The sequence below is a fragment of the Scardinius erythrophthalmus genome, assembly GCF_964197995.2.
Source record: "Scardinius erythrophthalmus genome assembly, chromosome: 5".
Lineage (NCBI taxonomy): Eukaryota > Metazoa > Chordata > Actinopteri > Cypriniformes > Leuciscidae > Scardinius > Scardinius erythrophthalmus.
In genome coordinates, this window is record NC_138225.1 from 19,566,262 (window position 1) to 19,581,059 (window position 14,798).

At 41.9% G+C, this 14,798-nt stretch overlaps 1 protein-coding gene across 1 annotated transcript in view; it reads left to right on the plus strand.

The window, feature by feature from the left end:
* adamts15a (ADAM metallopeptidase with thrombospondin type 1 motif, 15a) overlaps nucleotides 1-14,798 on the plus strand; it is a 37,468-nt gene that overhangs the window by 10,075 nt on the left and 12,595 nt on the right. The window contains exons 2-3 of the mRNA XM_081366020.1: nucleotides 2,537-2,669; nucleotides 6,331-6,498. Of these exons, the coding sequence (XP_081222146.1) occupies nucleotides 2,537-2,669; nucleotides 6,331-6,498 (301 nt within the window). The remainder of the gene's footprint in view (nucleotides 1-2,536; nucleotides 2,670-6,330; nucleotides 6,499-14,798) is intronic.

Here is a 14,798-nt window from a genome sequence, read left to right on the forward strand (position 1 = left end):
AGTATGGGCAATACTCCCCCCCTCCTCCTCCACCCTTCCTCCTCCCTGTTTTGCTGAGGATAAAGAGATTTCTGGCCAAGAGGATGGATAAAAAACAGTGGATAGATAAGTTACTTGAAATGACTTGGAAGTCTCTGCTCTCACTGCTTATCTAACATTGTGAGAACACTGGACCAGTAGCTTAACCAGGACCTGAAAAATATTTTGTTTCCTCCACCTGGCACAGGCAGATGGCTAGAATCAAAGGCCCATACCTTAATTTATATTATCGGGCACTTGGAGTCTGAACTGAGGGTATAACTTGATTTAACATGAAACTGATCAGATAATATATTAAATGGTTTCTGACAAATATTGCATGAAAAAAAAAACTAAACCTTTCACCTCATTTACTCTTTTCTTCATATTTCAACCAGCAGTCCAAACAGATTTTAGATCCAACTCACACAAGTACAAGTTTTTCAGAACAGGGATCCGGCCTACAGTGTTTCTAATTTTTAATCAGATGTTTCATATTTCCACTGAACTTAAACGTATTTTTCCCTGAATGTTTGTTTGTAATAGATTGTGTATAGCAGTCTACTTTGTGGACTACATATGACAAAAGTAATGAACTTAACACCATAATTGTGAACAACTACAATTGTTCGTGTTCTTTAGTAATCCAATCAGCAAGCCGTCTGCTTTCAGATTGTTTGTGTATACTTGTAACTAGAGCAGAGTGGCTAATTTAATCACTAATGTGAAGTTAAAAACCCTTGTGCATAGAACAGCTGGTGTTGAGGTAGTGGAGAATGGAATGATTTAGAAAAAGAGGTCACACCTTTCCTGTTACATGCATTTGTGGGAAGAGGCCATGTTGCCTTCATGTAAAAATAGGCTGCATTTTTTTTCCAACTTTGCTGTATTTTCATCCTGAGTGTATAGTCAGGTCATGCAGAAAGGTAGGGGGCATGCCGAAAGGTTTTTACAATTGGTCGTGAAAGCAGCCTGTTAGAGTGTGGGGTAGGGTTAGGGTTTAGTTTCTGTTGTAGCATTGTGTACCTTTTTGCACGCCCATTATGACCTGCAGCTATCCCTGTCTCTCTGTCTCACAGATTAGTTGTTACACAACATTTTGACTGAAGAATACACTCCCAACCACTTTATTTCTGGCAGATGCCTGACTACAGGGAAGTTCTTTGACCTGTTGAATGTTTGAGTGAAGCAGCTATCGTCAGAAGGTCTAAAAACATTCAGGGGACTTTGTTTATGATTAGCCCCATGATGATCATTGGGAGTTAGCAGCTGGATTCTCATATATCAAGATGTAGAGATGATGTGAGAACTAGGTCAAATAAAAAAATGAGAGAGACCAGAAGAAACCCCCTGTCCTTATAAGCTGTATTGGACTTTAACTAAATGACTAACAATTTTATGTTTATGTATAAATATATGAGTTGTTGCTCACACTTATTTGTGACTTCAGCTTAGACAATGCAATTTAATTTGTGGTCAAAACTATCAGATCAAAAGTTGAGTGTTAAAGGAGTTGAATAAACTGTCTCTTTTGAATGTGGTGAAGCTTCTGTTCCCTTTAAACATGTTGTAGCCAGAAAGAAACTCTACTTTTACTGCTAAGGTTACGACCGCAGTCAGTAGTCCTTTTTTGGGAGTTGGTATAGGGTGTTGCACCATGGGATAAGGTTGACCAGCAAACCTGCTATTATGATGTTTAGTCAGTAGGCCTCAACAGATATTTTGAGAAAATTCATATAACACAATATAGGTCAGCTGGAAATCCCTTTGGACTGAGATATTGTATTTTACAACAATAAAAATAAGAGATATTTGGGGTATCTGAAATATTTCCATGTCCATCAAAAGCACATTCCTCTAGCTAACTATTTCTTATTTTTCACTCACGTTCCTTTTCATTATGCTATTGTGATTCTTCAGTCACATTTACCTTCATATCAGTGCTGCCCGAAAGTTTTTTTATTATTTTTATTATCACTAATATTATAACTTTATGCCAGGATTTATGCACCAACAATTGAAACCCAGCCTGATCTCATGAAATGCGTCTCTATAGAACACATTGTACGCGCAAATGAGTTTTAAACTAATACACACATACCCCACAGCACTAATCCCACCCAAGTGTATAATACGCACGTACCCCACACCACTAATCCTACCCAAGGGGTTTACAGTGCGTATCATATGCACATAAAAAAATTATTTCTGCGTATAAATTGCATGATAAATACAATGCGTGCTATAGAGATGCATTTCATGAGATTGGGTTGTTGAAACCACTTGCCATTGGGTGACACTGCAGCATTATCACCCATTTGTATATTTACTGAAGGCTAAATGTAGCCTATTTAAAAAATAATTTTAAATTACACTTACCCTTGTATGGGTTAAATATGTGAAAATGTAATTTGTACTCAATTTGACTTGTAATTACAAATAAAAATAGCATTTACAATGTGTTAAAAAATTTAGATAAGGATAATGACCACAATTTGTTATTGTTTTGCTGATCTAGGACCTGTGTGGCGCTTCAACATGTGACACACTGGGTATGGCAGATGTTGGCACCATGTGTGATCCCAAGAGAAGTTGTTCTGTGATTGAAGATGATGGGTTGCCATCTGCCTTCACTACTGCCCATGAGCTTGGTAAGTGTAAACAGATGTATAAAGAGCAACAGTAGGGTTGTGGCATTTAAAATCCCATTCATTTTCTCCATTGAGCGCTCGAGTTTCATTCCATTTTCCAACTGTACGTTGGTTAAGAATGAAATGGCTAGAATTTATTCACACCAGTATTAAATAGAAAAATGGTCTATGAAAAAACTACATTACCCATAATCCCTGCCTCTCCTATAACTATTTGACTTATTAGCAGTTTGCCCCTGCTGGCAGATATTGTAACTACAACATTTGCTGGCAAAAAGCTTGTTTCCCTTTCTAGGGAACAGCACACTGTATCTGATGTCGACGCTATGGGAAACGCCTCAGCGTGACTGCATCTGAAGCATGTGTGATTGGCACAACGTGTGACGGTGTTCTGCGGAAGCTAATAAGAATACTCAGAACAATGCAGCATTAGCTTCTGTGTCTTCAGCAAGAAGTAGGTGGATCTTGTGACCATAGAGGCAGGGGATTTAGAGGATTCACCACCTCTATCCCCTGCTTATGAGGAGCTGGTGGAGGTTGTTACAAGTGCAGTGGCCAAGTTAAACCGATTGGCTGGCTGAGAAACAAGAATCGTATCGTAAGAGCAAGCTGGATGAGCGTTTCCTGCCCAGTAAAATGCATCCTCCATGTCGTGCCTGCCTCTCTGTCTAGACCTCCACACCAAGGTGTTGAGGTCCAGGGAAAAGCCCTTCTCCTCATGTATATCCAGCCTCACTATCTCTAACTACGCTCTGTTTGTGGGGATGAGGGAGCACGGCTATGGAGCGATGCCCAGGATTGAAGAGACGCTGGCATGCTATCTCTCCGCTGAGGCTGCATCGTCCCTCAAGACCCCGACCCTGTCCACCAAACCCTGTAGAACAACATTATTTCTGGTAGGCAAGGCTTACATGGCAGCAGGTCAGGCTAGTGAATGCCTTTACACAATCGCCATCCTTCAGGCATACCAGGCCGACCTGCTAAAGGACCTTGATGAAGGTGAGGGGGTTGGGTATGACACGATTAAAGGGGTCACCAAGGGGATGGCCCACATCATCGGGTGCTCCATGTCAGCTCTAGTGGTTATGGAGAGACATCTATGATTAAATCTCTTGGGCATCAAGATAAAAGTTCCTCCTTGATGACCCGCTGTCTTCTCCTGGCATAAATGATGCCATTACACTACACACACAGCAGCCCTCAGGAAATCAATCTGCTAACCACGCCACCATCGACGTCATGGGTTTCCATAGGTTTTCCACGAGCAGCGGTTTCCAGTGAACGCATGTCTCAGAATGCGCCCGGTATCATTGTGGTCACTCCCTGCAGGTGAGCCCCTTATGGGCATCGGACCTATCCCGTCAAAATGCACTGGAGTTCAGTCTCGTGAGCTGGGCATCGCTCCATAGCCGTGCTCCCTCATCCCCACAAACAGAGTGTAGTTAGAGATAGTGAGGGTGGATATACATGAGGAGAAGGGCTTTTCCCTGGACCTCAACACCTTGGTGTGGAGGTCTAGACAGAGAGGCAGGCACGACATGGAGGATGCATTTTACTGGGCAGGAAACACTCATCCAGCTTGCTCTTACGATCCGATTCTTGTTTCTCAGCCAGCCAATCGGTTTAACTTGGTCACTGCACTTGTAACAACCTCCACCAGCTCCTCATAAGCAGGGGATAGAGGTGGTGAATCCAGTTTGGTTCTCACCCTCCAAGATTCAACAGGGTGTTATCTATGGTAGTGGGCCCCGAGCAGGCTCAGGTACTGGAACAGGGAGTTCAGTCTCTGTTGGCGAAGGAGGCCATTGAATGTATTCCTCGTCTTGAGAGGGATTCCAGGTTCTTCAGCCCGTACTTCGAAGTTCAACCCCCTTCAAGGATGGGGGTTGCATCTCATCATAGATTTGCATCAGTTACACCATACTCTGAGGAGATACAGGTTCAAAATGTTGACTATTTCTCTTATCATGACTCAAATCAGATCTGAGGACTGGTTTTTCACGATAGATAAAAAAACACGTACTTCCATATTTCCATTCTTCAACATAGGAAGTTCCTAAGGTTCGCTTTTGGGGGGGAAGCTTACCAGTATCGGATACTTTCTTTCAGCTTAGCATTATCCCCTCACACCTTTACAAAGTGCATGGTTGCAGCTCTGGCTCCTCTCAGACTCCAGGGCATCTGTGTGTTCAGTCACATCAACGGCAGGCTAATCTTAGCTCAGTCTCAAGAGATGCCGGTTCAGCATTGAGATGTCACCCTCACCCACATAAGGCACTTGGGGTTAAGTCTAAACTCCAAGAAGAGCTTAAAGGTCAACTTTTTTGAGACCATCCTAAACTCTAGAGCTTCCTAAAGTGGAGAGTCTTCACATTATGGTGCAGAGAATGTCAGTTTGACAGTTAACTGCCCAGTGGATTCAGTGGCAGAGTTCCTTTAGGATTGTTTTTCCACTTGGCAGCTATAGCTGCCTTCCACACACGTTAGGCAATGGGTCTTTAGCGAGACACCAATTAATAACCCATTTCCTTCATGGCAAGGTCTGCAGTTCATGTTAGAGTTCCGGCCTGGGATTTGACCGTTGCTCTGGAAGGGTTGCCCCAGGCACCCTTCGAGCCCCTGGACTCAATTTCAGAGAAATTCCTAGCACTAAAAATGGCATTTTTGTTGGCTATTACATCCCTTAAGAGGGTAGGAGATTTGCAGGCCCTGTCAGTTGCCTCCCCCTGCCTAAAATTTGCTGCGGGTAGGATTAAAGCCATCTTACACCCAAGATCGGGCTACGTGCCCAATGTACCCACGAATATAACAGATTATATGATCTTGCTGGCCTTTCATCCTCCTCCTTTCGTGTTGGTGGACCAAGAGAAGCTCAATCTGCTTTGCCCATTTAAGGGCCTTGAGATTTACGTCCATTGACTGCCCAGGGGCGTAACACTTGACCAGCTGCTGGTTTGATTTGGTTCACCCAGACAGGGTTCCCCAGCTAAAATATTGATTTAATACATTGTGCACAATATCACTGACTCACACTCAAAACAGTTTTTCCTTAACTGGTATTCAGATTATATCTCCCAGCACAAACATAATGCTTCAATAACAAGCCTATTGCATTGTCACTTATTTTAATTTGAGGTGCTAAAATCACTTATCTGAATGCTTGCCAATGCCAACCCTGCAAAACATGTGGGACTAGAACCAGTCATTTCAGTATCCAAAATCTTTTGGAGGATCTACACAACATTGTCCCAGAGATATGATGTTCATTCAGTTCAGATTAGCTCAGTGGAACAGTAAAACAAGATAAGCTCTATTGAAGTGGCTTGTTTCCCTGTAGGAAGCCTCATAGGCGGTTTTGTTAAGTTTCCTCTCAAGGCCAGAGAGGAAATGTGGGGAGCTGTTGGAGGTATTGTAGAAGTGACTCAGCATAGCTTTGGTCTGATTGCTGACAGGAAAATTGTGTGAACGTTATTGGAATTATTGGTGATTTAAAAGGCAAAAATCTAAACTTACATTTGTATAGTTTCCAGGGATGGTTCATTTACATCAACATGGAGTGCTGGCACACATTGCATTTTATGTCTATTTTTTTTCTCTCCTCTTCTGTGTTTTCATAATTTCTCACTCTTTCCTTCGCCCCTTTATTCCTTCTCCGCTGCAGGACATGTATTCAATATGCCACATGATAATGTTAAGGCATGTGAGGAGGTTTTTGGCAAGCTGCAGGACAATCACATGATGTCTCCCACTCTTATCCGAATCAACCGCACCAGTCCTTGGTCCCCATGCAGTGCTGCCATTATCACCGACTACCTGGACGGTGGACATGGTAAGTCAAAGAAAGTGAAACATAGCAGGATGAGACTTTGTGAATCTGAGAAAGTGCTCATGAATTTTTAAGCAAACTGAGGTGGCCTGAATATGGTTTGCTTGTAACGTGAATTACAAATGCGACTGTGTGTGCACTTTTGCATAATGCCTAATCCTGTAGATTTGGACTTTAAAGGGTTACCGTACATAGGTAAAGCCATGTGAAAGTGAAGAAATTACAACACAATTGAAATATAACACTATTTTTTGACAAAGGATCACAAACTAAATGTTGAAATTTGCCTTTACAAATATATGTTTATATCAAAATGTAGTGTGTTCAGTCTAAAAAAACATATAATTTTGTCATTTAAGCTATAGATTTTTTTTTTTTTTTGCTAAAGATGTTTTATTTATTGATTGCGTTATTGTCTAATGAAGTTACGTGTTTAACATGAGGGTTGGAGCAGCTATGTACCCAACTGTTAAGGGTCAGTAATGGCTTGTTTCCACCGAGTGGTACGGTACAGTACGGTACAGTACAGTCCAGTACAATTTGGGATGGTAAACCCTGATCTGGCTTGCGTTTCCACCGCCAACAGTACCCTTACTTGGTACTGTAGGCGTGGTGTTTGCCGGAAAGATGCGATCGACGTCAGATCTTGTTCTTGCTTCTCGGCGTGTGGCTGTTTGTCACAAGAAGACACGCTCCGACATTAGGCATTTCTTAATTCCAAGTACGCAAAGTTCGGACTTACCAAGTCCAACTCAGAAGAACTCCCGAGGACGCAAGTCCGTTAATTCTGCAAATGGAACAGCCGTTCTTGAAAGCGTCACTCAGCTCGTTCTGCTACTCCGGTTATCTCTGTATGTACATTTTAGGCCACAATAAAACAAAATATGTTATGAAACACCACTCGGCCTCTTTTCGTTTTCATTTAAAGACATTTGAAACATTATAGGCACACAAATGTGGTTCAGGCAACGCGTATTGATTATATTCACCCCATGCATATCGTTAGCCTATTTATAACAAAACAAATATAAAACACAACCCTGCGTCTTTTCGTTTAAATTTTAAAAAATGTTAAACATATTCCAGGCAATTGTGCTTTTGTACTAAACAACAAATGTTGCAATAAACAACATTACAGTGATCATCTTGTAATAAAATTAAAAATGACAAAACTTAACCCTATCTCTTTTTGTTAAATTTCAGTTTTATCAATAATAGCCATTATAAAAGTATAAGTAAAAGGTACAAGAAGCTATACAATAAGAAATAAAGTGAACAGTTCAGTCAAATATACAAATTCAGCGCTCTAGTCTAACATTACAACGGTAAAGTTAAATAGCCTAAATATATGAAACTTCACTTAGCCCTTTAGCCCTTAAACGATTGGCCAGGGAACAAATTATAGATTCACGAGACCAAAGATCGCCTGTTAGGTCTACACAAGACGAATTATATCTCATGTTTAACCACTACAGAGACGTCAGAGTCAGCGGCAAACATCAGAATGACTGGAAAGGCTGTTCCAAGCGGGGTACATGAGCGCAGAGCGCCCGGTGATCGCCTGGAATGGATATCATAACCTGGATAAAATTTTCATAAATCTTTATAAATAAACCACAGATTTGAGCTTTAAACAACTACATTCTCAACTGAAAAACTCTTAAAACTACATTTCGTAACAATAACAGTAGTATTATATTTCAACTGTGAAAAATGGCGCTTCTTATGTTGTCATTCCTCCTGTAGCACGTGCAAGTGACGATTCTCTGTCAACCAATCAACGTTCTGCAGTGAGTCTAACTCCACCCTTTAGGTACCATACCACTGTGCTAGGTACCCCAACGGAAGGGTACCGAAAAAGTGGTATGGTATGGTCCAGCATTTTGGTACCATTCACAACTTTTGGACAGTGGAAACGGAAATAATTGCGTACCGTACTGTACTGTACCGTACCGCTCGGTGGAAACGAGCCATACGATTTTTTTTAAAGAAACTAATAATTTAATTCAGCAAGGAAGCGTTAAATTGATCAAAAGTGACAGTAAAGACATTAACTAGAGGTTAAGTTTGTAAACAAATTTTGATGTTGGCTTGAGAAAGCCTGAATGGGCAGCCTGACTCAAAGCACATGTCTGTATTTTTTTATTTTTTTTTATTCTAACAAATAAGCTTATTATTACAGCAAAATGATTCATACAAGTTAAAGTTCACTATGAGCAAAGCACAAGCAATAGCACAAATAAATCAGGTTTCAGGTTCGTAGGTGTTCAGGTACACCAATTGAATAATCAAATATTTAAATAACATTGCACACTCTTTACTAAATACTACAGAAGTTATTCAGTCAATGCCAGGGAGTGATTTTTTTTTTCTTTGTCTGTTTTTTTGTTGGATTAACATTAAAGACAGCAGTTGGTAAATGCAGGCGCTTTAAGACATAATGCACGAATTCAATGATACACAGCCGCTTTCTTTCTCAACTGTTTTCACCTTATTCCGCCCCACCCACATTTAATACTTCACTCTTCCGCATTTTGACATCCGACTTCCGCTAAACTGACACAGCACATCCGGTAGATAGTTCAGTAGTTAGAAGATTGTTTATAGCTATCCAGAACTTTAGCGAAATTACAAATAATGTTAATACCGTAAATGTTTTAAATTGGGAGCACGGAGAAAACTTTGTATGACGATCAGATGGTCTCTTATTGTCCCATCCATCGTCATTGTTAACGTGGGTAGACGATATAAAGAAGTGGCCAGAGGTAACCTATGGGGACATATTTAACTACTTCGTCCTGTCAGAAAGAGTTGATGGAGCAGCAATGAAAAATTATAATTATGTTGCTTTCCTCAAGATACTTGCAGCTTTGTAAATAAGCAGGAATGAGAATAATTAGGGTTAAGGATAGGATATTAGGTAATTGTGGTGGGATGCATTTTAAATTGGTTGTGTTAAACAAGAGATACATTTGTGATTTTGTGTTTTAGAAAAATATAAATGATTTAATACGTTGTATAAAATCAGTTGTAAGAAGTGTTTGATGTTTTCATGAAGCTAGAGACACCTTCTACTGACCTTCATGTAGAGGTAATATTTCACCATTTAATTTAAAGTATATTTGAAAAGTAATAAACTAAGATGGAATTAATTTAAGTCAAGTCAAGTCAACTTTATTTATATAGCGCTTTTCACAATACAGATTGTATCAAAGCAGCTTCACAGTATTAAATAAAATAGTACATCAGTGTTTGTTTCTGGTGTAAAACATCCACGTTTGATAATGCAGATCAATAGCACTGGTGAATCGATTAATCAATTTAAGCATCCCCAACTGAGCAAGCCAAGGGCAACAGTGGCAAGGAACCGAAAAACTCCATTAGGTGACCTAATGGAGAAAAAAAACCTTGGGAGAACCCAGGCTCAGTCGGGGGCCAGTTCTCCTCTGGCGTTTATGAAGTAGAGACCGGATTTAACTGTAAGATTAAAGTATTATATGAATGCCTGGCTGAAGAGATGCGTCTTTAATCTAGTTTTAAACTGGGAGAGCAAGTCTGAGCAACGAACAGTATCCGGAAGACTATTCCAGAGTTTTGGTGCTAGATGTGAAAATGCTCTCCCTCCTTTGGTGGACCTAGATATCCTAGGTATGACCAAAAGCCTCGAATTTAGTGATCTTAAAGAGCGCGATGGATTATAGGGCGATAGAAGATCCGTTAAATAAACTGGAGCTAAGCCGTTTAGGGCTTTATAAGTCAGTAGCAATACCTTGTAATTAATACGGAACTTTATAGGTAACCAATGTAGTGATGATAAAATTGGTGTTATATGGTCAAACTTTCTTGATCTAGTAAGAACTCTAGCGGCGGCATTTTGGACTAACTGTAGCTTGTTTATTGAGGATGCAGGACAACCAGCTAATAAAGCATTACAGTAATCTAGTCTCGAGGTCATGAATGCATGAACTAGCTTTTCTGCATCAGAAACAGATAGCATGTTACGTAATTTAGCAATATTTCTAAGGTGAAAAAATGCTGTTTTTGTAACATATGAAATATGATTTTCAAAAGACAAGTTACAATCTAATATAACACCCAGGTCTTTTACTGTAGAGGATAAAGTAACAGGACACCCTACTATGTTAAAGTTGTATTGTAAGAGGTTTTGTGGGTGGTTTTTTGAACCGATAAGTATTACCTCTGTCTTATCTGGATTTAATAAAAGAAAATTGTGCGTCATCCAATCTTTTATATCTTTAACACACTCTGTCAATTTGGATAATTTAGCGTTTTCATCCGGCCGTGATGAAATATATAGTTGAGTGTCATCAGCATAACAATGGAAACTAATTCCATGTTTCCTTATAATATTTCCAAGTGGCAGCATTGGCTAACCCATTTACAAACTTGACATGACTTATTCCTTCTAACCAGAAGACTTTAACTTAAGTTTTAAGGGGAATCTACAGAGCTCACATTATATGGTTTTATAATAAATTACTGACAGGTAACATCTGGTCATATAAAAATAACTATTCACAACAGGTAACATCTGGTCACATTGTAAAGTTTTATAAAAATAACTACTTACACAAATACACTGATTAGTTAAAGCAAAACCAAAGCAGAAAGTATAGACAGACATGGAACGCACCTACAAATCAACATTTATTCATCCTATACATCAGAAATTATTTCGCTTCAAAGGTTGCACAGGGCTGCACAAATTCTCAGAATTGTATCAATTTTAGGGGTGAAGTTAATTGAAAATGTTTGAGACAGGACTTTGAAGTTTTTAAGTCGGCATATGACCCGCTCAACGTGGACATGTACATTGGCGATTCGCCTAGTGTTAGTGGTGTCTTCTTCAGAGAGTTGCATGCCTCTCTTGGTGAATGCTGGAAGGACAAGTTTCACCTTCCTTTCATAGAGGAGATCGGTAATGGTGAAGCCTCTGTCTGTCATTACTTCATTGCCTGGACGAAGGTATTCCAGGAACCCTGAATTTGCAGTTATGAATTTATCACTGCACCTTCTTCCATACGCTGGTGAGATGAACATGATCAGTCCACACGGTGCAATGGAGACCAGGTATTTGATGGTGTTCTGGCAGTAGTAATGGCTGTAGGACTCACCTCTTGAGTCAAGGTTGCGTGGCTTTTGAAGGGGTGTCTGAACAGTCGATCACACATCAAAATTGTTCTCTGAAACACTGAGGCATTGTTGCCTGGATTGTCTCCCTGGGAAGGTGTATGAATTGGTAAGGTGTTCGGCAACTGAATGGAATGCATCCAATGTCGACCCTGTGTAGAGCTGACAAAGGTGGCCGTTTCTCAGCAGAGTTATGTACAATGGTGTCGGCTCAACGTATTGTGTTCCCATTTCAGATGTAGGTGGCTTCAGGTTGAGTTGAGATTTTGAAGCGTAGTTGGGGTCAGAGACAGATGGATCCTCCCATTGTGTTTCTGCATCACAGGTCTGGGGCATATGGATGTGATCATCCTCACAGTTGTCCACTGCATCACTGACGCTCATCGATGCATCTGTGGAAATAATATAACCATAAACATTTTTACATTAATTCTCATGATCTATTTTAAGTACTAATATATGATGGCACCCATACTTACACAGAACAGTGTGTGAGAGAGAGAGGCATTAAAAACGAGACAGTATACAAACAATCTCCTAACTCTACGTAGGTCAATATCAATCAATATCAATATCTGAATGAGAGATGTAGCTAGCTGGCCTGCTAGCATCGTCAATCTCTGTAACTTACAGGAATAATGTGAGCTATTGTAAGACTGTAATGTACCATAATAGCCTATCTTGTACTATCGTGAATATTCATTCATTCATTATTTCAGACCCTTAGGTCCATATCACAAAGTAAAAGAAATATAAGAAATATGACATATATTGGTGGGCAATGGTAATCATGCAAGATTCATTGTATTTTGTTAACGACTCGTTACTGATCTGAAATGTATTCATAGAACGGACTTCACGAATCTAACAATAGGCTAACAAGCACATAGCTAACAGTTAGGTAACGTTAAAGGAGAACTTGGTAGCTTTTTTAACTTAATAAAACTGTCTAGAAATCATTTGGATGGTTAAACAACCTGTTCTGGTGATATTGGTGACTTTCCCCACTCCCCCCAGCGTTCAACTTGTTCACTACCGTCCCGGCAAGATAGAAATTGGAAGTCTCGTGAGAAGCGAGAACTAGAACGAGAACGAGCGCGAAACACAAATTGCTTTATGGCAATTCGACATAAACACACACGCATGTATGATGTATTACCAGATTACCCACCTCGGTAGACAAAGCTCCACACGATACAGTTGGCTTGCTCCGATCAAAACAAACGCACATAAGCAGCGGTAGAGAGGGGGAGGAGGCCGCCGCAAGTGAGTTTTTTACGACTGTGTTGTGAAATATACGCCCCCCCACAGCTGTAGGGGGAGCTCGTGGGGAAAACATGCGACAACAAAAGGGAAAATCAGCGAAGAAGTGACTAGAGTTCGCTAGAGTTGCCGAGTTCTCCTTTAAGTTAGCTTACCTGAATCTGACAACCTGTTCAGCACCCGACTTCTTTACCGGAACATTGTAGCCAAGCCATTTCTCGGGGTAAGGGTGTTCGTCAGTTGGCTTCCCGTCCATGAAATGGTTCGAACACACATAAGGGTGCTTGGGTGGGTACTTCAAGTTTAGCGCCTTCCGCCATTGCCTCAGGTGCTCCTCGTCTTTAGGTGGTGGCTGTAAACTGTAAAGTTCACCACAACACTCCGACCGCTTCACATTGTGTTCGTAACACCATTGGTTCAATTGTTCTCTCCTCTTAATCCAATTGTTATGGCAGCCCTTAACTGAGTATATAATACTTTTACCGTTATATTTTACCGTTACAGCTATATAATTACGTCTAGCAACTTGGGTAGGTCCCTTTCAGCCGTAAGTTGAAGTCCCTCTCAGCCAGAAGTAAGAAGACAAAACGAACACAATGGCATCACCCTTGTTGTCGTGGAAAATAAGGTGAACTTCAGACTAGGCCCAAGGTCTGTGGTGAGTTTGGTGCTTAGAGAATTAAAGTTCCCTTATCGAGTCGGTCTCTCGACATTACGTATGGGGAAATCCATTTTCCTCGAATTATGAAGTCTGATTTGAATAACTCTTTTGCTTGCAAATAGCCAATGGCGATCCCGCCTTCACCTGATTGGCTGACAACTCCCAATATAGGTGACGGCGGGCGCCAAAAACCTCAGAATCTTTTTCTTCACTCGAAGTCTGGTTTCACCGTTGATGTACGCATTAGAGCGGAATATAGTAAGGAATAATATCCCCTCTCGCGTTCCGGTGGATTATCATCATGTCTCTTTGCCGCATGTGTGGTGGACCCATCGAATTCCCAGACGCACACGAGCAGTGTGTGCAGTGCCTGGGTCGGGCCCACGCGGAGGCGGCATTCGGAGAATCGGGATGTCCTGCCTGTGAGGAGCTTCCCGTTAAGATCCTTCGTGCAAGGCTGGCCGTTACACGTAACGACGGTCTTGTTTCTCCTGCCTCTCCCCAGTCTGCCGCCCCCGAGCCGCGGACCGGGAGACGGCAGAGAACTCCATCTGTGGATTCTGTCGAGGCGCTGGCGTCGGCCCAACACCCACGCCATCCTCACGTGGCAGAGCCCTTATCTTACTCTGAGGCCAGTTTCCGCCCTCCCGAAGAAGCGCGGGAGATGGTCTCGTTTGGATACGACAGTGACGACGCCATGTCTACCAGTGCCTCCGACCCGGGAGCGTGGTCTGAGTCTCCATCTGAAGGCGCCCCTGCCTCGTTGGACGCAGAGCTTATGGCCATTCTCACAGAGGCTGTGGCGGATTTGGAGCTGGAGTGGACAGCTCCCAAGGAGCTGCCGTCTAAGAGATGGATGGACGGTTCCTTCCTCGGCGCGGGCCGTCAGGCTGAAAGCCCGCGGAGACCCGCGCCCTTTTTCGCGGAGGTCCACGAGGAGCTCACCAGGTCATGGCGCTCCCCTTTTTCAGCCCGAGCCCATGCACAAGGTACCCAACTGCTCACGACAGTAGAAGGAGCGGAGAAATTGGGGTACGCGCGACTGCCTCCCGTTGAGGATGCCATCGCGGCCCATCTGGCGTCTGCTCCCGGCTGGAAGACCGCCCAGCTGCCTTCTAGGCCATGTCGGGCTACTGCCCACATCGCCGAGAAAGCGTACACCTCAGCTGGACATGCAGCATCTGCCCTCCACACGATGGCGATCTTGCAAGTTTTCCAAACAAGACTC